Source organism: Apis mellifera, linkage group LG5, assembly GCF_003254395.2.
Source record: "Apis mellifera strain DH4 linkage group LG5, Amel_HAv3.1, whole genome shotgun sequence".
Taxonomy (NCBI): Eukaryota; Metazoa; Arthropoda; class Insecta; order Hymenoptera; family Apidae; genus Apis; species Apis mellifera.
The window spans coordinates 6,607,945-6,635,791 of NC_037642.1; the positions used below are offsets into that span (position 1 = coordinate 6,607,945).

The window sequence follows — 27,847 nt, forward strand, 5'->3', positions numbered from 1 at the left end:
AAGAAGCGATGATCAAAATTAAAGGAAGTAGCAAGAAAATACACCAGAAACACCGTGAATGTGGTGTCAGTGGTCGTTTTGACTAGAGAACGACAGTAGCGCCGTAAGATAGTCGTGTTTACAGATTTACCAGTGAGTTCTACAACGTCACGTCAAAAAGTGCAACAAATTTCTACCACCATTTACTATGTAAAGGTGCGTTTCTCAATTGAAGTTTGATGCAATAATTGGTGATAATAACAAGTTTCTGTGTATCTTTACATGATTTTAACGAATCGGCATTTTCTTGAAAAGAAAATTTGAAAGATTTTCTTTAATACGGCAATGCTAATCGTTAGGATGGCCGCCATTTTGTCCGGAGGTGGCCCGGTTGAGTGAACGGGGCGAAAATAGTTGCTCCCTGGACACCGAGGATTGTTGAAATTGCATAGGTACCGGTTACGTGGGATCTTTTCACTTATCTCTAATTATCGAAAGAAATTTGACATTCGTAGAAGAAGTGCGCGTTTATGAAAAATCGAGACTTCTTTTCGTCGCCGCTCGACGTTAGTCCTTTGTAAGCACGCTGTATACATATTTCGCGTAATTTCAAGCTAATTTAGCGACGATTGTTCGCGAAATTCTTTGGTCGATGATGCTTTTTCATCAACAGAAAGCAGACCGGATTGGTCATTTCCTGATTCTAATTTTTGACGGTTGACAGTTCGGTACGTTTGACGATACACCCGAGAAATAAAGAGGTAGCAAGAGAGAGATCGAAAGAAGAGAGAAGGAGATAGAGAAATAATTCGCGACATGACATCGTACCTTTCATGAATTGCGAAATTCCAAAGGAATATAGACCCTTGGACGTGATTATTAGTTTCGTTATTAGTTTCGTGCGATCGAGTGGCTATTAACGTTTATGAAAGAATCGTTCTCGTTGATCAAGACGAATAATTGGAATTTGTTCGCTGAAACCTTAACAAGATCATGCTGTCATGCGATTTATAGAATGTACGAAACGTTCTTCGTTATCTACGTTTACTGCACAGTCTTCCTTAAATTCTTTTTCTGTTACTCGACTATAAAATATTGATGGTACCGGTGTCCCTCGAGACGACTCCGAATTACATAGATTTTCTCTTACAGGTTTTTCATCCATTCTAATTTTTCAATTAATTTACTTTTCAAAGATTTTAAATATTTTTTTATTTTATATTTTTTAATCATTCTTGGTTTTTTTACATAAATATTCACATATTATTATTGTGTTATAAATAATAGTAGATTTCTTAATAAACATAAAAATGATAAAGATAATAAAACAAAGATAATAAGAGAATGAATATTTAATGAATATAAAACTGTTGTAAAAATTAATTAATAGCATAAATAGTTTATAAGATTTAAAAATATTTATTACCTATTGTTATAGTTTCTTTAATTATTAGATTAGTATTATATGTATTTAATTGAAAGATTATTTTTTGTAATATCTAATATTTTTTATATTTTAATATAAGTTGTACAAATTGTATTAATTTTAATATAGAATTTTTATTGTTTTGTTACAGATAATGTAGGTATAGTTTATTCAAACAAGGCCTTTAGGGTATAATTATATTTAATGTCAGTGAATGAGTTGGATGATTGTTATTGGTGGTGCGATTATTGGACCAAGAGGTATTGAGACAATTGGAATATAGCAAAGAGCACACAAAATGACGATTGCCACAAGAGGCCAAGGAGTAGGCATAGACCCTCCTGACAGCCAGCAAAGTACACAGGTATATTATAATCACATATAAATTATTCTTATATGATATATAATAATTATTTATCCAATTAAATATACAAATTATAATGTAATATATTTAAGTTATATTTAAAATAAATTTTTTCTATAAAATTCATTGTAATGTTTTATATGTTGTTATAATTTAAAATATGTTTATTGATATGTTTATTGAAACTTATATTTATTTTTATCATTAAATTGAATTATATTATTGAAATAATGTTATATAATAATAGATGCATAGTCCACCGGGTCCGCAACAATTAGCTGATACAATGTCAGGACTTCAACTCACGGAAAATGTGGTACAAACAGAATGCACCAATGATACCTTAACTTCAATAGAGGATAGTAATCAACTTCATGGCGAACCCGATTTTCCTGTTGCAAAACTCAATATGCTTCATGAAAAAATATCTAGTCCACGATGGGTTGTACCAGTTCTACCAGAACAAGAATTAGAGTGCCTGTTACAAGCCAGTATCGATCTTTGTAAAAAAGGTTATATATTATAACTATATATATTATAAATATTACAAATTGTTTTTAAATTTTATTGAATTAAATGTTATTAATTTTAAATATAAAATATATATTTACTATAATAAATACAAATTTTTATTTAGGAATTGATGTACAAAGTGAAGCATGTCAGCGCTTTTTTCGAGAAGGACTCACTATTTCTTTTACTAAAATATTGACTGATGATGCAGTAAGTAGTTGGAAAATGAATATTCAAAATTGTATTAATGCAAACTGCGAGCGATTGGTGGATCTATGTATTCTGAAACTAGATGAGGATTGGTTTCCTCTTCTTGATTTGCTGGCAATGGTTTTTAATCCTAGTAATAAGTGAGTTATTTTTTCCTCTTAAGTAATAGATATATTGTATTTCTATCACTTATATTGACTTCTCGAACTTTGTTTTAGATTTCATACATTTAATGCAGCAAGAGTTTCAGAAACTGTGCCACCGGGTAGTGATATCCCTGATGAACAGCTTTATGCCCGGCCACCTCCTGATTCAAGAAGTCCTCGTGGATGGCTAGTAGATCTCATAAATAGGTTAATAAATGATATTATAATAATTTTTTTATCTTTTATACTTTATGTATGATATATTTAACTTTATTTTTTTTTACAGATTTGGCAGTCTTAATGGATTTGAAATTTTACTCTCCAGATTTCAAAATGGCCGAAATTTAACAGTACCAGTTATTTATGCTTTAATCAGACCTTTCGGTTTATGTTATGAACTACTTACTGTTCACACAATAGTTAAATATCTTATGCCTATTGTGGTAATTATTTTATGAAAAAATTTTATTAAAAAATTATATTTGAAATTATGTTTTTTATATATTTTTATATAATATTATAATATTTATAGGAAATGGTGCCTGTAATTTTGAATAACTTAACCGATGAAGAATTAAAAAAAGAAGCGAAAAATGAATCAAAAAATGATGCAATATCAGCTATAATCAAAGCCGCCAAATGTTTAGTATCACGAGTACCACATCAAGAAGAGATGATTAAAAATTTAGGAATTCTGAGATTGAAAATGATATTGAGACTCTTGCAAATTTCTTCATTTAATGGAAAAATGAATGCTTTAAATGAAGTAAATAAAGTGATTGCTACTGTTAGTTTTTATCAACATCGAAATGCGATAGTTGAAGAAGAAGAATGGCTTACTGCAGAATGTATGGCGGTAAGTTCATTCTAATCTCATTAAAATTTGTTTTAATTCAAGTGCATATAATTAATCAATATCGATAAATAATGTTATTCTGTTTATATAGAAATGGATAAAAGAAAATGGAGTTTTAGAAATTGTTTTAAGAGATTCGTTACATCAACCTCAATATGTTGAAAAATTGGAAAAGATTTTACGCTTTATTATAAAAGAACGAGCATTAACTTTAGAAGATTTAGATGCTGTTTGGGCAGCACAAGCTGGAAAACATGAAGCAATTGTGAAAAATGTTCATGACTTATTAGCCAAACTTGCTTGGGATTTTAGTCCTGAACAACTTGACCATTTATTTGAATGTTTTCAGGTGTTCACTATTATAAAATTATAATCATTATTATTCCATTGATTGTTATAACTTAATTAAAATCTTTTTTTATTTTAGATGAGTTGGAAGACTGCTAATAAAAAACAAGGAGAAAAATTATTAGAATTAATTCGCAGATTAGCAGAGGATGATAAGGATGGAGTAATGGCACATAAAGTACTAAAACTATTTATTTATAAAACTTTTTTTTTTATTGCATATATAAAACATACTGTATTACTTTTAAATTTAATTAACTTTCTATTAATATTAGGTTTTAACTCTTTTTTGGAATTTGGCTCATTCTGATGAAGTGCCTACTGAAATAATGGATCAAGCATTAAATGCTCATGTAAAGATTCTTGATTATTCGTGTTCACAAGAAAGAGATGCTCAAAAGACAATTTGGCTGGATAAATGCGTGGAAGAATTAAAAAATAGTGATAAATGGGCTTTACCTGCATTAAAACAAATTCGGGAAATATGCTGCCTTTATGAACCAAATCCTAATATAGCATGTCATGGACAACGGAATCATCATTATAGGTATATTTATTTAAATAATAACATAGAAATTAATAATTTAAAGTAATTTATTAATGAAAATTTTTTTATTCTTTTCTATTATATTTTATGATATAGACAAGATGTTATAGAACGACTTCAAGCAGAACATTCTGCAGTAATTCTTGTGACGAACAGTTTAACAAACTATATGGATAAAATGCGACAGTTGGTGAAAGAAAATCCAGATATTGACGCAAATATTTATATGCATGATGGTCGTTATAACCATATTATGCAAGTCCAAGAAAGACTTAATTTTCTTCGTTTTTTGTTAAAGGTAACATTTATTTTACTTAATATTTTCTTATATATATTGATATTTTCTAATAGTGCATTATTATAAATTTATTTATCTTCTTCTTTTAGGATGGTCAACTATGGTTATGTGCAGATCAAGCTGAACAAATTTGGCAATGTTTAGCAGAACAAGGTGTATTTGTATCCGATCGTGAAGCATGTTTCAAATGGTTTTCAAAATTAATGGGAGATGAACCAGATCTTGACCCAGCAATAAATAAAGACTTCTTCCAAAATAATATATTACAATTAGATCCAACTTTACTTACGGAAAGTGGTATTAAATGCTATGAAAGATTTTTCAAAGCTGTCAATTCTAAAGAAGGAAAATTAAAATTGAAAAGAAGAACATTTCTTATGGATGACGTTGACCTAATTGGTACAGATTATTTATGGCGTGTAAGTAGAATTTAATATTAATTATTTCTTTTATTTTTTATATTATATATTAATATGGATTTCTTTATTTAGGTTGTGACCAATAGTCCTGAAGAAATTGCAAATCGAGCTATAGAATTATTAAAAGAAGTGAATACTAATTTAGGACCACGACTTCAGTCATCAGTTTTGGCATTTCATGTGACATATATAGGAGAATGTATGGACAGATTGAAAGCTCATTATGATACTGTATCCGTATTAAGTAAAGTATATCTTGAAGGAAAAGAAGAACGTGAGCAGCAAATGTCAAATAAAATTAAAATAGAAGCTATGAAGATGTGTCGTGTTATGAAGGTATTACAAGAATATATAAATGAATGTGATACAACATTTCCAGGAGAACGGAAAATATTACCATTACATAGGTATTCTTATTTATTTATAAAAATGACGAATTTTTAAAATAATAAGAAAATTGTATATATTTTTAAAAATTTTTATTTAATTACAGAGCAGTTCGTGGGAAGCATCTATCTTTTATCATTCGTTTTGCGAATCCTGGTCGTAATGTGGATGATATAGAAATATTTACACATAGTAATGACACTTTAGGATCATTAAGGCGACAAATATTACGCAGAATTAAAGCCAATGGATCAAATGTAAAACTTGATTTATTTCTTAATGGAGAACCTTTAGAATCAACAGATGATAGAAAACTACTTTCTCAAACTCCATTAAGAGATAAAATGGTATATATACTTTTTTCCTTTTTAAAACATAGTAACAATTCCTTAGAATTTTCTTTTAAAATAAAATAATAATGCAATAATTAAAGAATTAAATATTTTTTATATAGCTATTGTCTGCGAAATTAAGTCAAGTTAATAGCAATTTGCCAAGTTCACCAGATAGTAGTTCAGATAGTTCTACTAGTTCTCCACATCATCCATATGATGGGCCAGATATAGAAGCAGAAAATAGTTTACCTGGTGTGGTATGTTAATTTATATAACTATTATTATATATTTATATAATTAAAATTTTAAAATATAATTAGTATAAATTTAAAATTTTTTTTTAATTAAAAATTTAATAATTTCATATTTATTACAGGTTATATCACAAAGATCGCAGTATGCTACATTCTTCTTTCAATTGGCAGATCTTGGATGTAGTCTTCAACACGCGCAATTACGCGATGGTGCAAGAAATTTATTACAATTGGTGCCACCAGATACTCTTACTGTATCACGATTACAATCATTATTCGGTCACTGTAAAGATGATAACAATTTAGATAATGCTCTTTGTAATGAACAAAATACTACAGTAGATTCTTTATTTTTTACTGCAAGTTCTAGCCAAGTTTTATACAATTTAGAGGTAAATTTATCTAATATTTACTCATTTTTGTAGTCTTTAAAATAATTCATAATAAATTATGAATTATTTATATTTAATAAATTATTTATATTTCAGGTTTTATATAGTTTATTAATGCCAGTTTTAGATCCAATGTCAGAAAGAGCATTTGAGTTTCAGTGTAATTTCATAAAGAGTGGCGAAGCTGGTGTTATTCTTGAAATGTTAACTAAAAATAAATTTTTACCAAATGCAGATGAAACTACGAAACGAGCAGCATATTTAACAGTTTTAAAATTATGTAAACTTCTATTAACGACAGTGGGTAATGTGATGGCTTGTGTAATGGATGAAATGCAGCAAGCTGGAATTTCAGAAAATCACGATAATCATGTTCACAATAATCGAGGTCCAGTAGCAGTTTTAAAACAAGCCTTACAAAGTGTACCTAATCAGAATACTGAATATATGTTGAGAAGTGTAGCAACGAATTTGGCGCAACATTTAGCGCTTCGAATGTTGTGTGGAGCAGCAGAATTTGACAAATGTCGACAACTTTTTATGCAAGCTCTTTCCTGGGAGTTACCAGATGTAGCTACTATTCGTGCCATAATTAGGCTAGCATGGGCGGCATCCACAGGTAATTTAAACAATATAAATGCATCTGCTGAAATGCTTCATACACTTCATGAAATAAACGAAAAGGAAACATCAAATAATCCTGACAATAATGATGTGTTAGTATGTAAAGAAGCATTAGAAGTTCTGACAATCGCTTTGGTATTGAATCCAACTGCATTAGAATCATTATCAAGAGATAAAATGTGGCATACATTTTTGATAGATCTTGTGCTCTTGAGTACATCAAGAGTAGTTAGAATGGCTGCGGCTGAACAATTTTTTCTTATATCGACATGGTATAGTAGTGGTCATCAACCATTACTTTTTGCAATAACATTACTTTTCACTGTTTTGAACACTACTGTTATGGAACATGCAAAACAAAGTCACGAATATTTTCAGCTTTTATGTAGATTGTTAAATTTTGCACATATGTCGGGATGTCCTCTCTTGACAGCTGAAACATTATTGAACATTGAAATAGCATGGCTAAAAAAAGTACGGGACAATGTTAAAGAAACTGGAGAAAGTCAAGTTGATGAAGCCGTTCTCGAAGGTCACCTTAGTCTTACTAAAGAATTACTTTCTTTTTTACCTCCAAGTAAAAAATACGAACTTGGCTCTGATGAAAAACATGGAGTAAATTTGATTAAAGAATTGGTTGAAGATTTTGTATTTCCTGCATCTCGTCTTATGTTGCAACTTCGTAGCACTGGAGAACTGAGTGCTTCGCAAGCGAGCCCAGTATGCACGACTCCTCAATCGACTAGCGCCGCATTTGATTTACTTGTAGGTCTTTGTGTAGGCTGTGTACCTAACATGAAACTTCTAGTCACAATGCTCACTGATATGTTCTACTCTGAAAGAGATGAACCGCTAGTAGAATGGGATTACTTACCACCCGTCGGGCTTAGGCCATTAAAAGGTTTTGTAGGTTTGAAAAACGCTGGCGCAACTTGTTATATGAATTCAGTATTACAACAATTGTATATGGTTGAGAGTATAAGAGTTGGACTTTTGGCTGCAGAAGGTGCAGCGATAGATTTGAACGAAGATTTTTCTGGAGAAGAAAGAATTGAAGGAGAACAAACGATAGAAACAAATGATAATGATACAAATGAAGAAAAATGTGGAGCAGATGAATCTCGAAAAGAATATAATATTGGTATTTTAAAGCAAGTTCAAGCAATTTTTGGTCATTTAGCATATAGTAAATTACAATATTATATACCTAGAGGACTTTGGAAACATTTTAAGTAAATATCTGTAAACATTTTTAGATTAAATTAAATTATTATTGATCTGTAATTATAAAAATTTATCAATTTTTTTATTAATATTTCAGACTGCAAGGTGAACCTGTAAATCTTAGAGAACAACAAGATGCAGTAGAATTTTTTATGAGCTTAGTGGAAAGTTTAGATGAGGCATTAAAAGCCTTAGGACATGAACAAATAATGAGCAAAATTCTGGGTGGTTCATACAGTGATCAGAAAATCTGCAAAGGTTGCCCTCATAGGTACCTTCTTAATTCTTAAATTTTGCTTTTTTCGGTAAACTGTAATACCGCATTACATTATCTTCAGATATTCCAAGGAGGAACCATTTAGTTTGATAAGCGTGGATATAAGGAATCATAGTAATTTATTGGACTCTCTTGAACAATATGTAAAAGGAGAATTATTAGAGGGTGCAGACGCTTATCATTGCGACAAATGTAATAAAAAGGTATGAATTTTAAATTATTATATTCATAAAATTTATAATTTTTATTTTTTATTTAAATATTTTTTTAGGTTGTGACGGTAAAACGATTGTGTGTAAAGAAGTTACCACCTGTTTTAGCCATACAATTAAAAAGATTTGAATATGACTATGAAAGGGTTTGCGCCATAAAATTTAACGATTATTTTGAATTTCCACGAGATTTGGATATGGAACCTTATACTGTTTCTGGACTCGCAAAATTGGAGGGAGAAGTTATAGACTGTGATTATGAAGAGTCAATGAAAGGAACTTGTACTAAGTATCAATTAACTGGCATTGTAGTACATAGTGGTCAAGCTAGTGGTGGTCATTATTATTCATATATTTTACATAGGTATTGAAATATTTATGTATACAATTATATAATATTAATATTTACATATAATTTTTAATATAAATCAATTTTTTTATTATTATTATTGTATCTATTAGGCAAAATGATGGTGTTGCGAAATGGTATAAGTTTGATGACGGTGACGTTACGGAATGTAAAATGGAAGAAGAAGAAGAAATGAAATCTCAATGTTTTGGTGGTGATTATTTAGGAGAAGTATTTGACCATATGCTTAAAAGAATGAGTTACCGAAAACAAAAGCGATGGTGGAATGCTTATATGTTATTTTATACCAGATTAGATGTAGAAGAAAATTCTTTAATGAAAAGTGTTAACGAATTATCATTGTGTAAGTATTGTCTGAAATTTATATTTGTTGAAAAGTACTTATTTGAAAATATTTATAATTTTTAGATACGAAACTAGGAGTTATGAAAATGCCCTCAGCTATTGAATATAGTGTCAGAAAACAAAATATCAAATTTATGCATAATCGAAATCAATTTAGTGCAGAATATTTTCAATTTATTAAAAAACTTGTATCTTGTAATCCTCATAACATCAATAGACAAAATATGAATGAAAAACTTGTAAGTTGATTAATTAAAATGATAATATATATTTTCATAATAATATTATTTGTCAAATATATATAATTTTTAAAAATTATAATTATAGAGCCCAGAACAGGAGGAACTCGCAATGTTATCTGTACAATTAGCATCAAGATTTCTGTTTTATACAGGTTTTCATACTAAGAAAACTTTACGCGGTAATGCAACAGATTGGTATGATATCGTTTGCCATCATTTACGTAGCAGCAAATCAGTGCGATCTTGGTTTGCTCATAATGTTCTATTTAATCATCCTCATAGGTAAGCATTTTTTTAAATACATATGTATGAATTTATAAAATATTGTTATTTATTAATTAATTTATAAATTAATTAATTGTCTTTAGATTTTGCGAATATCTTTTGAGTTGTCCCAGTACAGAAGTTCGAACAGCTTTTCTTAAAATATTGGTATTTCTTGCACATATTTCTCTCTTAGATGGACCGTGCGTACCGCCTAGTCTAAATGCACCAAGTAAATATTTCAATTTATTATTTAATTTATATATTGTCGTGAATATGAAATCTTTTTTTTAACTATAATAAAAATGAACTTACAAAATAATTTAAAAAATTTAATAAAACATCTTCAATATATTTTTTAGCTATACTTTTGGATCCAACAGCAACGCTTAGTGATCATTTATTACACGCAGTTCTTTCTTTACTTCATCGTGAAATCTCGGATCATGGACGCCATCTACCACATTATTTCTCACTATTTCATACGTATGCATCGCTTGGTCTTGCAGAAAAAGCTCAATTGCTTAAGGTAAATTATAATTTTCTTTATTTATAAATAAAAAAAATACTTAATTATTTATTTGAATTGTATTATTCATATTTTTTATCATAGTTAAATGTCCCCGTTACATTTATGCTGGTTGCAATTGATGAAGGACCCGGTCCTACGATAAAATATCAGTATCCTGAATTAACAAAATTGCATCAAGTAGTTAGTATGTTGATACGTTGTTGTGATGTATCATCAAAAGCACACTCGAGTCTTGCACAATCAGGAGTAGTACCTTTATCAAATCCATATGGTGATCCAGCATGTCAAAATGAATATTTGATGCCTATTCAACCACAAGCAGCAGATATACTCTTCGTTAAAAACAGGTTTGTCTTAAATTGCATTTTAAGTAGAAGATATAGAATAAATTATAATTTTTGTCTTGCAGTTATATGAAAAAATTAATCGAAGATGCAGATGTTAATGTTACTGAAGATACAGTAAAATTATTGCAATATTGTTGTTGGGAGAATCCTCACGTATCTCGAACTGTTCTCAGTGAATTGTTATGGCAGATTGGATTTTCTTTTGCACATGAAATAAAACATCATACTGACTTATTACTTGCTGTACTTCTTATGGAAGATTCATGGCAAACACATCGTGTTCATAATGCTCTAAAAGGTACTAACGTTGCAGGTATAAATTTTTAATTTAAGAGATGTTAAAACTTGAGATCGTAAAACGTAATTATTATTAGGTGTACCAGATGAAAGAGAAGGTTTATTTGAGATAATACAAAGAAGTAAACATCATTATCAGAAAAGAGGATATCAGTGTATTAAATGTATGGTGCAACTTTTTAGTAAATGCAGACCTGCACATCAACTTTTACATCATAGTTCGGAATTGAAAAGAAAATGGATACATGCTACCGACTGGCTTCATGAAGAACTCGATAAAGTATTGAACAAAAATTTATTTTTTAATTATAATAGTATAAAAAAAACTAATTTTTGAACTAATTAATTGAAAAATATGATAATTTTATTTTTAGAGACCTTATACTTCTGCAGCACCATATACCCATGCATATAGTAATTGGTCTCCACCAGCTCAATCTAATGATTCTGCGAATGGTTATGTTTTGGAACGTAGTAACAGTGCAAAGAAAACATTAGAAAGGGCATGCGAACTCTGTCCCGATGAAGAACAGGAAGTGGAAGACACAAGCGAGGATTGTACGGAAGAAACAGAAAAGTATCAACCACAAAACAGAGATATATTGCGATCGAGACGTAGTTTAGTCTGGGGATGTATAGGGTAAGATTTTGATGAAAAAAATTTCTTTAGTTTTATTTATCATAAATATAGTTTTTATTTAGATATAAATTTTAATTTTATTCAATTGTTCTTTTATTTTTTTTTTTTTTTCAGTTATCCTGATGTTACTGTAATACAACAAATGCAAGAAGAACAACAATCTCAACCTAGACCATCTCCAGTTCATACTCCTCTTTGGTCCCAATCTCCAGTTATACTCACACCACCAGCTCATCAGTTACATAGTCCACAAAACTGTGAGTCATCACAAAATACCAGCCAGGATCCATAATGAACGCTACATATTGACGTTCTACCAAGTTGCTGCCTCGGTGAAACCATTTCAAGATATTTAGAAATTACTGCGCCAGCAGCTTGGTGCCGAACGATAGAGGCACCTGTACAAATATAACTCGCAGATTTGTTCTCTTTTGCTGGTATTCAAGAACTTGCATTTGTAACTTGACAGTTTTACTGTGGGCAGTTACTTTGAATGATACGATGTGGCATAGCTATCTGCACTATTGAGAAGAAAAAAAAGAACGATATTAGAAACAGCAATTATTAAATAAGAACAGAATTTTTACGTATTGATTGAGGCAACGAATTCTCATCGTGATTTTTTCTTATCCCTAATGTTCATGTATTCTTTGTTTATTGCACTTATATTATTTGAACTTTAGAGAATATCGGGTAAAAAGAACATTTTCTTAGAAAGAAATCTTCGGAAAAGAGATTGACAAGGAAAAAAAAAAGAAAAAAAACGATTGAGCTAAAAATTATATTTGCCTCGATTAATGCATTTGAATTCAAGTGTAGGAATACGATAAGATTGTATAAATGTATAGCGAATAGTGTTATGGAATCCCGTCTCTGCCGGAATAGAAAACAAAGATATAAAAAAAAAAAAGAACATAACTTCCGTATGTCTATGTAAATTTGTTACTAATAAAAAGTTAAAAAATGAAACTTTCTAACGACCGAAGAATAAGGCTAAAAAATACAGTAGTTTCCGACTTAATTGAAAAGAGCAGAGTTACAAATCAAGAAAAAATTACACATTTACCAATATTTCACTATTTTAGTCTTTCAAATGAAATGAAAATTTCCTTGTACTTAATCTTGAATATCAAAGACAAAAAAAAAGGAGATAAAAAAGAAAAAAAAAGAAAAATAAAGAAAGGAAAGTCACTTCTTCGATACAGCTATTTTAGCTGTATAAGAATTTAAACATATACCAATGATGCCTCCCATTGTGCTTTCTTTCAGTTCATCTAATTTGAGAAAAGAGTTGTGCCTTCGATATCGTGCGACTCCATTTGTATTTAGATAGTTGTTTAAGAAACGAATTGTTATTTCAAGTTTGATTATATGTATTTTGTCTGTTATGTTTTTGGGCTATTTATAAGAAATGATGAGAAAAAATTTGATCGAGCGAAATTCAAGTAGATGGTGCAGTTGATTGTTTAAAAATTATACAAGTAAGAAATGACAAATATGACGGAATATTTCTAATTTTAAATAATAATGAATACACACATAAAAATGCGGCAGAAATAAAAGATCAGTTTGTGTTTAACATAAGGAGTCGCAGTGCCGCAAAAAAGAAAAATAAGCCTTGTTCGAAATCCAAAAATTTCTATAAAACGAAAAACGAATGAAAAACGGAATTGAAGAAAGCGTGACGGTAGCGACACAAAAGGGTATGAAATAAATATAAAAAGAATAACACTAATTTGTATCGTTCTAAGGTACGATCCATCGTTGAAAAAAAAAAAAAGAGCTATGGTCTTTTCGCAGTATTGTAAAAGCAATTCTTAGTTTTCAATTAATAAAAAGAAAATGATAGATTAGATGATACTGCTTATACACTGTTCGGTACTTTATCAGGCATTTGTATAAAAACAATGAAATAATAAAACATGAGAATAACAATGACTGCGATTCTTTAACATATGAATTGGCCATAGCTCTAGACTTATTAAATAATATGTGTTATATAAATATTATATAAATATTACTAAAGAGGAAGAAAGAGAAAAATAAAGTCACGTGTAATGAGGATATAAAGAAACCGTGTGTATACATAGGAATTCGTGCGATGAGAAAATCAACGATTATGTCAAGACACCAGGAAATAATGATATATTGATTACTGTTCGTATTTATCAAATATTCACGTTAAACAGTGTACCAAATTATAATATAATAGCTACTATCGGTTAAAATAATAATGGTACCTAATCTTACTCAGATATGTACATATGCAACTGCTTTTTATATGTGATAAAAATTATTATATTCCTATTATACATTGAGGTTAGTACGCTATTGTAAATCCTGGTTTTTTGTACACAGACTGTATGCTAAGTTCAATTTTTTGTTAACGGAGAGAATGTAGTTTATAATTATTTAATATTTAATTGTATCGCTAAAAGAATAAGCGTAACACGTCTTGTATGATATACATAACTTGATTACTTTCAAACAATCAATATCAGATTTAAGTGGTCGAACTTCGAAGTTTGTATCATGATATATTAGTACTATAGTGTCATTTCTTTTTCTTTCTTTCTTTCATATTTTGTTCTCTTTCTTTTTTTTTTCTTTCGAACGAGCAATGATAGAGATAGAAAAGTGGATATGAGATATAACACAACCGGGCAAATGATTCTAATTCACGGTTTTAACGAATCACGAATTTTGTGCAAAATATATCTACGAGAGTCGATCAAGATTGACCATCTTTAATACGGTAATTGCGAACAATCACGCTCGTTTTTTATAGTCAACGAAAGATAGTCGGATGCAAAATTACATTTTTGCATGAAACTTAATTATACAGAGAACAACAACGATGAAAAATGATGCAAAAAAAAAAAAAAAAAAAAATAAAAGAAGAAAAAAAAAAGAAAAATAAGAATGCAGAAAACAGAAAAGGAAATAATATTTCAAATCTCGATAACTGATACGACGATTAATCAAAATCAAAGGCAAATGCACATGAAACAATGAAAAAAGATAAAAAAAAAAAAAAAAAAAACTAAAGTTGTACAGTTATATACTTAAGCAAAACGACACGTAAAAGAAAAAAAAATAAAAATAAAAATAAAAAAATAAAAAAATAAAAAAAAAAACGAAAACGAAAAAAAAATAATTATAATAATTCGACTGTACGCGAAGTTAATTTTCGTAAAACTTAAGGTAAAAAAAAAGACAAAAAATAATAATAATAATAATAAGGAAGGAGAAAAGAGTCCCTCGTTGATGTCCGTTTAGTTTTAGTTGTAAAGGTAATTTTATGTATTAACTCGATCGACGCTCTAGTCAGTAAAATTAAATAAACGGAAAGAGATTAACGAACCTCGTTCATTTAGTAGCATAGCGTATCTCTCGAAGTTTCATTTTTTTTTTTTTTTTTTTTTTTCAATATAATTGTTCAAACAATCTTTCAACTTTTTTTTTTTTTATGTTTTAAATATAAAACAATATAAAAAGATTAGATTTTCAAACACGTATATACACATCTCCGTTTCAGCATGTCTTTTTCATGATACCAGAAACAACTTCCACCGTTCACATTGGTGCTTGTATTTTTCATTTGCCTTTGAAAACCTCCACTGAGACTATTTCGAGTATGAAAAAAAACGAAAAATAAAACAGAACAGATGGATAAATGAAATCGAATAAAAAGGAAAAAAGAAATAAAAAAAAAAAAAGAAAAAAGAAGAGAAAAAAATACGAAATGATTTAACAATGAAACTACCTCGTTAAGCGGTCAATGTATTTACAATTTACACGCGTATTTGATTTCATTGCCAAAAACCCTTTGCGTTCCATTTATAAAATACATCTTTTTTTTTTTGTTTCAAGCATTTCTTTTATTCGACGAAAAATTACATTTTTTTTTTTTTTTTTGTTAACCCTTTTGATGCTGATTTTTACGATATATTGCATGATCGTAAGTTTTTTTTTTACTTCGAATCACGGAATGAATTTCATATTTCTCGAGAAAAAAAAAAAATTATGGTATGGCATTGCGAGGGTTAATTTATTCCAAACTGCCTTTTTACACGCGAATAATAATATTGGATTGCAAAGGGTTAAACGCGAACAAGAACCCAACAAGTTTTTCGTCTTTAAGCGTCAATCGCGTTATTCAACGTAACAAAAATTTATAAGTTTAATATTTTTCTCTTTTGTCACTGAATTCTATCTTCGGAATCGGAATGTTCATTGATATTTTAAGAAGATTCGACATATAGGACGATCCACTTTTATTTATAAACTAACTTGCTATTTAAAAAAAGGAAAAAAAAAAAAAAAAGCAAAAATATATATCGTATATCTCCTTTTTCTTTTCTAATTTTGATTTTTATTAAGTAAGAAATGAAGTGCCATGTAAAGAGCAAAACGAGTAACTATTGGATATCGGATATCCAGTGATATCTTTGATATTTTAACGCAATCTATATACACTTTATTAATACTTTATTAATATTATATTCATAATAATTTTTTCCAATTATGTACATATATATATATATATAAATTAAGATGGATCGTCCTCTGTCTATTTTACAGATTATAAAGCGAATAAAGATATCTAAATTATTTACCCTGTTACGGTTCTCAGTTTTTACGTGTCTAAAGAAATGACTTAAAATAAACGAAGAGATTGCAAAAAGGAAATTTGCGAAAACTATTTTTACTTTGTGAGAGATTCTTTTATTTTCTTTATTGTTCGAAATATGAAGAAATTACGAAGAAGAATATATAATGCGAGGAGAAGAAAATAGAGATCGTAGCAGGGCCAATGAAAATACGGAGAGAGAGAGAGAGAGAGAGAGAGAAAGGGAGAGAGAGAGAGAGAGAGAGAAAGCAGAAGCGCTTGTCGGAGCGAACGGCTTCTTTCGCGTGACTTCTTGCTTAACGTGTGTGCGAATAAAATCGTTCGACATTGGCATCCAAATGACGAAACGGTCGAGAATCGTATGGAAATTTAGTCGGTAGATAAGGAAAGATATTATATAAAAGCTCGAAATCGTGGTTCGATTCGACGTTGGACATTGGGAAAATATTTTTTTTCCTCCCCCTTCGTCACTCGCATATGATAAACGTCTGCCTATATCGAAGATAATAATAAACGGTGAATGAAAAAAACGGTGCGTGAAATTTCGGTAGACGCGTCTGACTGAATGAGAGCGTTGATAATCGAGCCAGTTGGTTTCAAGCTGATTTCGTTCGAAACCAAATATGAAAGTGTGTATATATATATTGCTTTGTCCGTCAAATACACGCTTTTGTTTAATTTTTTTTTTTTTTTTTTTTTATTTTTATTTTTCTCTCTCTCTTAAATTTGACAAAATAGCGTTATCGAATTTACGCCGACGTAAAAACGTGAGGATATCGTTTACTTCTTTTTTTTTTTTTTTTTTTTTTTTCCATTCACAATAATTTTCGCAATGAGATTCGTGGAATGATCACGTTCAACGAAATTATTGCGATATTTAATATGGTATTAAATATAATTATATTTAACGCGTTAACCATAAAAATCGTTTCGAATTAAGTAAAAGTAATTGTAAGATCTTGATCTTGAAAGTCGAGGATCGTTTGGTTCGGCTAACATTCGCCGTAGAATAATAGTAATCCTTAGGATTACGAAAAATCACTAAGTATTACACACGATACTATAGATATATCGAGTAGAATATTTAATTTTCGCTGTCCTATATTAGGACTAAGCTGTTGAATCTTTCGATCGAGCCCCGAATCCCAATCGCAATTACGATGAATCACAATGAATAGGGGAGGAGTGGGAAGAAGGAAAGGAAAAGATCTCTCTTAGAATGATCGACGATTAAAATTTTGCTGGTCGTATATTGTCATCACCGCACGAAATTCATTGTGTCTCGTACAGCAGGATCGTACATCCTGATTGCCGGAAGAGACGTCTATTAAAAATGCCGAAAAACTCCGTAAATCTCAATCTAATTAATCGATAATCGAACAGTGAACAGTGCACTGCGTTCCTTGTAACTCAACTCCGTGAATAAAGGATAACTCAGAGATATTCGCAGGACGAATATAATAATATACATTGCTCGCATTCCTCCGAAGTTGTTTTCGTTATCTATTTTTCCGTATTTATTTCAAAGAGCTGCGTTGTTCAGCCACTTAACTTAGTAGAATTTACTATATACGAGATATGGAGTGTTGGAAAGAAAAAAAAAAAAAAAAAAAAAAAAAAAAAGATAATGAAAAGCTTTGGCCATTCATTTGTCCATGAATCAATTATTACTTGAGAGAACAAAGTAATAAATAATTATTACTTATTCCGTATATCAATTGTCTCGTGGACATTAAACAAGTTTTATCTCAAAGGAATAAGGTTTTTTTCACGATAATCGTAATCACGATCCCTTGTTCTTTTTTTTTTTTCTTTTTTTTTTTTTTTATACAGAATTCATATCCTTTTCCTTTATTTGCTGAATGATAAGACCAGGGATGTCCTATCGCTTGCATTTGCCTATACTGCTTTCATAAAATCGCGCTCTTTTCTCCAAGCACGAAAATGCAAATAACGACCGATATCGTTTCTTTTTCGTTCGCGCGCTCTTAATTATCGCTTTCATATCGAGAATCGAGATAAAACCCACCATATGGTGTGTGTGTGTGTGCCCTTCAACCTATGGTGCTTCAACAGATTGTGCCTCGCCAACTTCGAGTCTTTTTTCGTTTTCATCCGTTCTAAGCGTGAAACGATCACGGATTCTTTGTTGGATAATCATTCCCTCGATTACCAAGTATTCTGGGGCCGAAACCTGCAGACTTTTCAACTTTTCCTCTCGTAGAGGATCATCGGTAATATTAATTATCTATCCTTCTCAATTTTTGCCCGTCTTCTTAAATTTTTTAACGAAGATCGAATTATCCCTCGTATGTAATAAGATTGTTGGATCTTTTCAAAGAAAAGATCGAATATCTACGATTTTAATATCTCTTAATAAATTGTGGATCGTTGTGGATCGAAGGTGTTGAAACCATGATGATCGCAATTTTGATGAACGAAATTTCTCTCGGGTTATTTTTCCCCATTTATATATTTACTTCGATGGGATGATATGGGAGAAAGAAAAAATTCCCGAGAAATAATTTCGATGAAATGTCCGAGCAGCAAAGGGCAAGATTAAGAAATTTATTCGTCTCGATGTTTATCGGAGAGGGGGGGGAAAAAAAATTGCTAACGATTGAACTTATTGCAAGAGAATTACCGTACATAAGATTTATTAACCAAATAATCGACAAATGATTTTTTTCTAGGCGTGCATGTCTCGAAAAAAAAGAAAAAAAAAAAAACTGGAAAAAACTGTATAACACTCGCTTCGTAACCGAGCACCAAATATCGACGTTCAAACGAAAGTAATGCCAAAAAAGAAGGTAAAAAGAGAAACAAAAGTGAAAACGGAAAAAAAAAAGAAAAAAAAAAACGAAAAAAAAAAAAATGGAATGATGCTCTTAATTTATTGTGTAATAAGTGATCCTCGGTGATCGATCGATAAATTTGAATGAAAAGAACAAAAAAGAAAAAAAAAAAAAAGATATAGTGAGAAGCGTAAAAGAAACATAACTGAGAAAGAACACGCTTTAAAAAAAGTAGCTAGAAAGTGAAGATAAGCGCTCACGTCGTTTTCTGTCATTATTCGTTTTTCAAATAGGCGCATTTACGTAAGCATTTTACTTACACTCGAACGTTAATCGCAAATCGAGCCAACTGGGTCTGCAATCCTGAGAGAATAAAAATAATAATAATAAAAAAAAAAGAAAAAAAAAAAAACAGAGGAAGGAAGAAAAATCGGTGTCCTTCCATATATACATACATACGTACATACATACATACATACATACATACATACATACATATATATATATATATATTATTATTATGATCCTTCGCAGAAACTTTCATTAATATAAATAATTAATTAAGATTGTATATTATCAATTTAATCGGGCCCGATCGATAGTTTTCATCATCAAGGGTTGCAGACGACGGTTCGCTATATGATCCACGGGGATTTATCGATCGAACGACAAATTCATCTCGTGCGTGAAAAACGGCGTGAAAAACTTCGCCGCTCCTGAAAATCTTTTGTGTATTATTTCTAACAGAATGTAATAAAGTACGGTTTAAAAAGAAGAATAATAAACAATTCAATATAATTTCCACTTCCATTCCTTTCATCTTGTGTGTCGCGATTAAGATAAAATAAATAATATAATTCGTTTGTTTCAATTCCGATTACGAGTTTTTTTTTCGCTTTTGAGAAAAAAATTGTCTCGTATAAAAACCCACGTGATTGTTTTCGTCTATGTGATATTTGTGTTGAAGATATAATTGAAAAAGTTTAACAAGCGTTACACAAGCCTGTTATCGAATTTCAACATTTTTTCCCCCATTGTCCTTGAAATTTTCTTGACTGATTAAGTCAAGTTTCAAGTTATATAATTTTTTGATATACATGAACGATTCGATAAGAATTAACAATTATTATACTACAATTATTATATCGATCGGATCAAATATGAATCGTTGATACAAATCAATGATAATAATAATAATAATAATAATAATAATATATATATATATTAAAATTAATATAATAATTCAGTGCCTCGTTCATTTTTGCGCATAAAGATTTCATTTGATCAATAAACGATACAATCTAAATGCGTAAATGAATTATTGTTGAAAAAACATAAAATGACACGGCGTGCAAATCAAATATTCGATCATATGAATAATCAATTGATATTGACATTGACATCGTTATCATTAATCTTGCGTTATATAAGTTTCATAGTTCCATAAACAAAGAAAACAAACTATTTTCGTTATCAAATATTAAATATTTCGTGTTCAAATATTTTACGAAATCGTGTGAGAAATCGTGTAGGAAAATTACAATTCTCTTTATAATATATATATCTTTCCTTTCGTACAATAAGGTTTATTCTTTGAATAATAAATATCTGCAGATCATTCAAGTTCATTCTATAATTATAAAACAAAGTTATGTTTATATCGCGGTATCTATTATGTTTTTATGAATATTATTAATAATATATATACCATGGTTTATACTTTATATCGATTTCAGAACATAAAAAGCGATTCATCGTCCGGAAAAAAACACAAACGTCTTTCATTAAATCTGCAAAGATAAATGAGAAGTCAATGCGACGAAGTTAGATAAAGCAAATAGTTTTATCAGGAACATTAGTGAACACGCTGCCTTCCGGGGTTATCTTCTTGATTTCGCGTCGGTTTCGGTCACTAGTTGTAAGACCAAATGAACGTGACCATCGAAGCCATTTAATCGTATGTTTTCGTTAGTGGAAAATCAACTGATTCGCGGACCGACTTATTTGTAAATGTAAAGAGTGATCGATCTTTTGTATTTAAAATATTCGAAATATTTCTTTCGATTTCAATAGTTTATTCATTTTGTTTTTTTTTTTTTTTTGCATACTCGCGCCAATTCAGTTTTTTAATTCATTGAAAATCTCTATTTATTATATCAAAACGGTAAAATTACGGAAATAAGTTGAATTGTCTCGAATTATACTGATCGTATAAAATTAATTTTTTTTATATAGACACCATGTCTCAACAAATGATTTGTATCGAAGATTTTCAAAAATATGCTGATCAGAATTTAACACCTTCTGTGAGAGATTACTACAATTCTGGAGCAGGAGAGCAGTTCAGTTTGAAATTAAATACTGAAGCTTTTAAAAAGTATGTATAAAAAAAAAAAATCATAGTAATAGAAATTTAAATCACTTGTAAAATCGAATTTTTAAGTTTAAATTTTTACTATATTTGAAAATAATCGAAATATTAATATATATATTTTTTTATAAATTAGAGATGGATCGAGACTAGATTTTTAGATTCGCGAAATTCGAATCAAAATCAAATTTTGTGGTCTCAAAATACTATTTTTTTTTTTAAAGAGTTCTTAATTATTTTATCGAAAATTAAAATTATTAAATTTTAGTTTTATATTCTTCAAACTCAGATTTCGAAAACTTTATCATTACTGTAAATTTGAAAATTATTTTTTAATCTAATAATATTATTAACGAATCTATTGCAATTCATCTTCATATTGACATTTATATATTATTTATTTATCAATTTTCCTGATTTTAATTACTAATTAAAATTTTATAACATTTTACAGATACAGGATAAGACCAAGATTTTTAAGAAATGTTTCCAAAAGAGACTTAAGCACTACAATTTTGGGTGAAAAAATCTCAATGCCATTGGGAATAGCGCCAGCAGCTATGCAACGTATGGCACATCCTGAAGGCGAATGTGCAAATGTTAGAGGTAAATATATTTAATTTTTAATGTTAATATTAATTATAATCTCGTAATTACAATTTTTTTCCTAACATTCAATTATACGAATTTATATATTTAATTTTTAAATATAATATATATATTCATTATATCACGAATATAGATTTGATAAAAATTTTTATTGATTATGCAAATATTTTACAAAAATAGTTGCAATCACAAACACGTGTTTGATTTAATTAATCGGCGATAATTACAATGGAATATTTTATGTTTATAAAATATTATTTGTAGAGTATTTTGAACTTGAATAAACAAATACATAGTTTTTTTTATAAAATAGATAATTTTTTTTCTTTTAATTTATTCAAAACTGTACATAAATTAAATTGTTATTTTTCTTCATTATGTAAATACAAATATACATAAAAAATCGCATTAGTCTGTATAAAAAGTTAAATGGTTGATAATTCATGATACATTATGTAATAAGATGATATGTTATAAACATTGTCGCTTGTTTAGAAAGTTACTTATTATATTGCTTAGATATATTTCGATTGTAAAATGGAATTCTTGTACAGAAAAATTTTTTATTTTAATAATTTAATAATTGTACATGGAAAAATTTACTCTTCTTTCAGTTTGATCGAATATTACAAAAGTACATTTTCTTTTATCAGTCAAAAAACTTAATTAATTGAAATATTTTGCAATATAAAAAACACTTCGCGCATCAATCACACATATATTATATAATCTTTACGTATTATATTAATAAAAGATTATTTGTAATAGGTAAAAATTGAGCTTTGAAGCGAAATTACTTTATAAAGTAATAATAATTGTAATTATGATATATGTAGATTCTAAATGCAGTTATACGTTTTAAGGCACAACAGAGAGTTCGTACAATATTTACATCAATAGAAATATATTAAAAATGCGTCACAATGGAAATATTGCATAAATTGGTTAAAGAAAAAGAGGAGTATTAAGTCCTATCATTTAAAATAAATTCATAATCTCAAAATATTTTCCCGCATAATCTCAAAATACGCATCTCTGTAAAAAAAAAAAATTCAAATATGCATTATGATTTTAATTGACTAGTTAACGAAAATGGAACGTATGTTTATATACATGTAATTAAACATTAGACGCTTAGGGTTTAAAAGTTACGGCAATAAAAGGCAAATTAATGTCGTTTGGGTCCCACATTATCCCAGTTATTGATAGCTTTCATATTCACTTTTTCAATTCTCCATTTTTGTGTAGGTGAAGACGGGTCACATTTTGTTACAAAGACTTTTTTGCTTGCTGGATCTGTGTCCAAGCATCTTGATGAGTAACCATGCATCAGCCACTGTTTTTCAACATTGTAACGCCATAATTGATTCCCTTGCCCACCATGACAAGGATATAAACTGACTGAAGCTTTTGTACCTCCTTTAGAAACATCCAAACATTCTGTACGATCTTTCGGTCTAATATCTTTATGCCAAGTTAATTTGAATTCTTGTTCTCCTACAATGTTTGGATTATCTTTTATGCAAATATCAACTACAACAAGTTCATCTTTTTTTCGTTTCTTTGAATCTAGACATAATTCTGGCACTCCCATGTTACGAATTTCTCCAGATGCAAAATCATCAGGCTCAATAGGAGGATATACGTCGACAAGATCGAAAGCTATATTTTCCATGAACCATTTAAATGGTTTACAATGTAATTTAGCTCTCAAATCTCTTTGTGATTTCAAGTTTCCAGGATCTAATGATCTTAAATGCGGACGTCTTCTATAGATATATTCTGCATATTCATCCATCCATACTTCTGCTACTCTCTTATAATTTTTTCCCAAAAAATCTCCTTTGCCTGGATTAGGGAAAGGTGGGAACTTACGATAAATGTGACCTACCCTTGAACAAGGAGCATCATACATTTGACCTCCGCATTGCCAAATTTTGAATGATAATTCATATTGTTCACCTCCCCATATATCTAATTCTGGATCATATCCACCTAATTCCCAAAAAAATTTAGAACTGATGGCAAATAAACCACCTGCCATGACTGGACTTTTAAATGGTTCTGTAGGATTTTGAAGATCTTCAGGTAACAGTGGTAATCGTTTGTAATATAATTCCCAATCAAAAGCACCCCTTGCCCCCTCATCTTGAGCTCTATATTCAAATGTTTCATAAGCTATCACATCAATAAAAGGACATACACAAGTTTTATAATCTTGTGCAATGGGTTCTAATAGAGGTGGTAACCAATTGATATTTGCTTCACTATGAGAGTCTAAGAATACAAGTACTTTTGCTTTTGCAACTTTTGCTCCAGCTAATCGACCCTTAATCAAACCAGAACGTTGTTTTAATCTTACAATTTTCACTTTTGGCAAATGAGTGGCAACATAATCATCTAAAGTCTTTTTCAATCCTACTTTAGTGCTAGCATCATCAACCAATATTATTTCTTGAAGAAGAGATGCTGGTGAACGATTAACAACACTCCAACAAGTACGTATTAAAGTGCTAAAGTGTTCATTATGAAAGGAGACTATCACCGAAACCGAATCAAGATTTCTTAAATATTTTTTATCTTTACAGCCTGGATGCCTAATGTCAGGTACTGAGCGATTCACTGAGATTTCATCACTGAGTGCAGCATTAAAACCATTTACCTGATATAACTTTTCCTTTAATGCATCAAGAGATGGTGAAAGAAATGCTGGTTTCCCATGTTCACCTTTTCCAATTCTTTTTGCTTCTTCTTCAATTTTCATATAATCATGCCAATCTATCTTTTCATTAATATCCTGTTAAAAATTACATTTTATTCAAACATTACGTTATGATATTATTTTTATTTTTAAGATAAAAAATAATAAAAAAAAAAAACAATGAAAATGAAAAATAATGAAGTTATTAAATTAATATCGTTAAAATATTATCGTTTGTATCGGGGTTCACGAAAACAACTATACGATACTGCATGGAATGCAGAAGGTTAGCTATCGCTAAACCTGTTTCACTTGCTTTAATCTTGCTAATAATGAGTAGGTCTTTAATCCGTACCTGATAATGATTGTTGAAATTCTGGTTGCTATACATTGCCAAATTTTTCGAACTGCTACTATCGTAGGCTACCAATGCAACTGGTGTCATGATTTCATGGTTAGGTGTTGCTCGTACATAACGAAACACAACAACGGTTAGAAAAACAGTAAAAACCGCCATAAGGAAGAACTTTATCAGACTCACAACATTTCTTCTCATCATCATGATACATTCATGTCGCGCGATGACACTTGCGAAAACACGCTATAGCCACCGGCTTAACGAACTATCTACATGAAACTAACCTCATATGTATATAATTAATATATCTTATCAGCTATTATCTTTGATATAAAGTTTTCGATAAATTGTAACGATAAAACACATGGAACAGATACGGTTGTCACGCGTCGACTGGGAATCGATCCTCTGAGATCGAAGTAGTTCCTAATAACTGAATACATTCAAATGTTAAAAACTGTATCTTCCAGTAGATTGCACTCTAGTAGCTTTCACATCACATTTTTGATATTATTCATATTTTTCCTATATTATTTTCATTTTTTATTTATTTTATCATTTCCTATTGCACTTCTTATGAAAAGTATATTCATTATTGTTTAAATTTTAAATTATGATATTTAAATTAATAAATGTACTGATGTTTTATGTGTTTTAAAAAATATTTGCATTTTCATAAAGTAATTTAAACAAATGAAACTGTGATATTATATAAAATTTTAATTATTCAGTTTTGTGACTTTATAATAATTTTATAAATGTGCAAAATATAAAGTGAAATAAAAATCTTTTCTAATTTTTAGCTGCTCAGGGAGCAGGTACAATCTATATACTTTCAACGATATCAACAAGTAGTATTGAAGAAGTAGCTGAAGCTGCGCCAAATGCAATAAAATGGTTCCAATTATATATATATAAAGACCGTAATGTTACTATAAATTTAGTAGGACGAGCAGAGCGCGCTGGTTTTAAAGCTATCGTCCTTACTGTCGATGCACCACTTTTTGGTGATAGACGAGCTGACATTAGGAACAAATTTTCTCTTCCACATCATTTGAGGTATTTGTTATATCATATAATAAGATTTTAACTCATGAAAAAAATAATGATTGAAAATAAACGATTATTATTATTATTTATTTAAAAACATTAACAAAATATTAAAATATGTTTTCAGATTAGGAAACTTTCAAGGAAAATTATCGACCAAAATAAATAATGCAGAATCTGGTTCCGGTTTAAGTGAATATGTTATGAATCTGTTTGATGCCTCTTTAACGTGGGACGATATTAAATGGCTTAAAAGGTTAATAAAAAATTTTACGATTTAAATTTATGAATATTAAAAAAAATATTTAATTTTTTTTATAGCATTACAAAGTTGCCAATTATTTTGAAAGGAATTCTCACTCCAGAAGATGCAAAATTAGCTATTGAAAATGGAATATCAGCGATTATTGTTTCGAATCATGGTGCTAGACAAGTTGATAGTATTCCAGCAACGGTTTGTTTTATTTTATTTTATTTTGTTTTTACAGATTATATGACATAACAATATGAAAAAATTTAATTTTGGAAAAACGATATATGATTCATAGATTGAGGCGTTACCAGAAATAGTGAAAGCTGTAAATGGTAAATTAGAGATCTATATGGACGGAGGTATAAGGCAAGGTATCGATGTTTTTAAGGCACTTGCTCTAGGTGCTAAAATGGTAATTGTCAAATTTTAGTAGTTTTATTTTTAATATAGATAAATTTTTCAATTATTTTTTTTATGTTTTATAAATAGGTATTTACTGCCAGACCCTTGTTATGGGGTCTGTCTTATGGCGGTGAGCGTGGTGCGAGGGCAGTTCTCGAAGTTTTTAGAAAAGAAATTGATGTTGCATTTGCATTAACAGGTAAAATTAAAACATTGTTATTTGAAATTTCAATATTATTACAATAATTTTAAATATTTAAAAATCAATTTGCAGGTTGTGCAACCGTTAATGATGTTACAAAGGATATGATACAACATGAATCTTATTATAGTCATTTGTAAAAAATATAATATAAAATTAATTTAATTATTCGGAATAAGTATATTCATAAGTATGAAAGCCACTTTGATAAATGTAATTTTTAAGATTATTTAAAAATCTATGATGAATCTACAATCATTTCAAGTTCTTAAAAGTGTAAATTTAAGAATATTTTAAAAAAGATACTCCAATATTTATTTTACACTTTTTTTTTAATAATCGATGTATTTTATATTTACGTTGATTGATTTCTTTTTTAAATTGAACAACGTATAAAAAAAAAAGAAAAAAGGAAGAAGAATGTAAAGATGATTAACATAATATGAAAGAAATATATATAAATGAGTCGGTGAATAAAAACGAATTCGAAAATATTTCATCACAATATTGGCATTTTATTGAATATTTCTTGTATATTCATCTTTGTATACATATTATGCGTGTGTGCGGCGCATATATCACAATTCACAAAGCATACGTACGCGCACACGCATCCAAAGTTGAT

The 27,847-nt window shown here is 29.4% G+C and overlaps 3 protein-coding genes across 7 annotated transcripts; 2 read left to right on the top strand and 1 right to left on the bottom strand.

Moving 5' to 3' along the window:
• The first annotated feature begins 56 nt into the window (after positions 1–56).
• LOC411981 (probable ubiquitin carboxyl-terminal hydrolase FAF-X) lies at positions 57–14,740 on the top strand. 2 transcript variants are annotated; one of them, XM_006562082.3, is made up of 30 exons: positions 57–195; positions 1,557–1,769; positions 2,017–2,281; positions 2,407–2,632; positions 2,711–2,845; positions 2,925–3,081; positions 3,171–3,494; positions 3,586–3,843; positions 3,922–4,020; positions 4,118–4,389; positions 4,486–4,687; positions 4,777–5,106; positions 5,179–5,513; positions 5,600–5,840; positions 5,948–6,085; positions 6,205–6,474; positions 6,571–8,330; positions 8,420–8,593; positions 8,661–8,802; positions 8,871–9,175; positions 9,274–9,524; positions 9,590–9,765; positions 9,854–10,050; positions 10,137–10,264; positions 10,395–10,561; positions 10,646–10,911; positions 10,974–11,209; positions 11,286–11,488; positions 11,583–11,848; positions 11,963–14,740. In XM_006562082.3, the coding sequence occupies exons 2-30, from the start codon at positions 1,704–1,706 to the stop codon at positions 12,138–12,140; spliced, it is 7,767 nt and encodes a 2,588-aa protein (XP_006562145.1). In that variant the 5' UTR covers positions 57–195; positions 1,557–1,703; the 3' UTR covers positions 12,141–14,740. The 2 variants fall into 2 exon arrangements, with proteins under 2 accessions (XP_006562145.1, XP_006562149.1); XM_006562086.3 differs by having other exon boundaries at positions 11,295–11,488.
• LOC100578215 (N-acetylgalactosaminyltransferase 6) lies at positions 12,048–25,734 on the bottom strand. 2 transcript variants are annotated; one of them, XM_016912175.2, is made up of 3 exons: positions 25,313–25,734; positions 24,919–25,053; positions 12,048–12,369 (listed from the first exon to the last, which is right to left on the bottom strand). In XM_016912175.2, exons 1-3 carry the CDS (start codon positions 25,517–25,519, stop codon positions 12,361–12,363), a joined length of 351 nt encoding a protein of 116 aa, XP_016767664.1. In that variant the 5' UTR covers positions 25,520–25,734; the 3' UTR covers positions 12,048–12,360. The 2 variants fall into 2 exon arrangements, with proteins under 2 accessions (XP_016767664.1, XP_003250009.1); XM_003249961.3 differs by lacking the exon at positions 12,048–12,369 and having other exon boundaries at positions 23,308–25,053.
• LOC552771 (hydroxyacid oxidase 1) lies at positions 21,113–27,721 on the top strand. 3 transcript variants are annotated; one of them, XM_625146.6, is made up of 9 exons: positions 21,113–21,233; positions 21,512–21,653; positions 22,102–22,253; positions 26,119–26,374; positions 26,493–26,621; positions 26,687–26,819; positions 26,914–27,030; positions 27,108–27,219; positions 27,295–27,721. In XM_625146.6, exons 2-9 carry the CDS (start codon positions 21,517–21,519, stop codon positions 27,360–27,362), a joined length of 1,104 nt encoding a protein of 367 aa, XP_625149.1. In that variant the 5' UTR covers positions 21,113–21,233; positions 21,512–21,516; the 3' UTR covers positions 27,363–27,721. The 3 variants fall into 3 exon arrangements, with proteins under 3 accessions (XP_625149.1, XP_006562151.1, XP_006562150.1); XM_006562088.3 differs by having other exon boundaries at positions 21,128–21,440; XM_006562087.3 differs by having other exon boundaries at positions 21,128–21,288.
• The last annotated feature ends 126 nt before the right edge of the window (positions 27,722–27,847 follow it).

Bases quoted from the DNA above. Each gene is read 5' to 3' on its own strand.
- LOC552771 (XM_625146.6), top strand. From the start codon at position 21,517: ATGTCTCAACAAATGATTTGTATCGAAGATTTTCAAAAATATGCTGAT. The intron at 21,654-22,101 runs GTATGTATAAAA...AACATTTTACAG, and splicing joins AATACTGAAGCTTTTAAAAA to ATACAGGATAAGACCAAGAT. The intron at 26,375-26,492 runs GTATTTGTTATA...ATATGTTTTCAG, and splicing joins TCTCTTCCACATCATTTGAG to ATTAGGAAACTTTCAAGGAA.
- LOC411981 (XM_006562082.3), top strand. From the start codon at position 1,704: ATGACGATTGCCACAAGAGGCCAAGGAGTAGGCATAGACCCTCCTGAC. The intron at 5,514-5,599 runs GTATTCTTATTT...ATTTAATTACAG, and splicing joins AAAATATTACCATTACATAG to AGCAGTTCGTGGGAAGCATC. The intron at 9,176-9,273 runs GTATTGAAATAT...TGTATCTATTAG, and splicing joins TATTCATATATTTTACATAG to GCAAAATGATGGTGTTGCGA.
- LOC100578215 (XM_003249961.3), bottom strand. From the start codon at position 25,519: ATGATGATGAGAAGAAATGTTGTGAGTCTGATAAAGTTCTTCCTTATG. The intron at 25,054-25,312 runs GTACGGATTAAA...AATTTTTAACAG, and splicing joins ATTTCAACAATCATTATCAG to GATATTAATGAAAAGATAGA.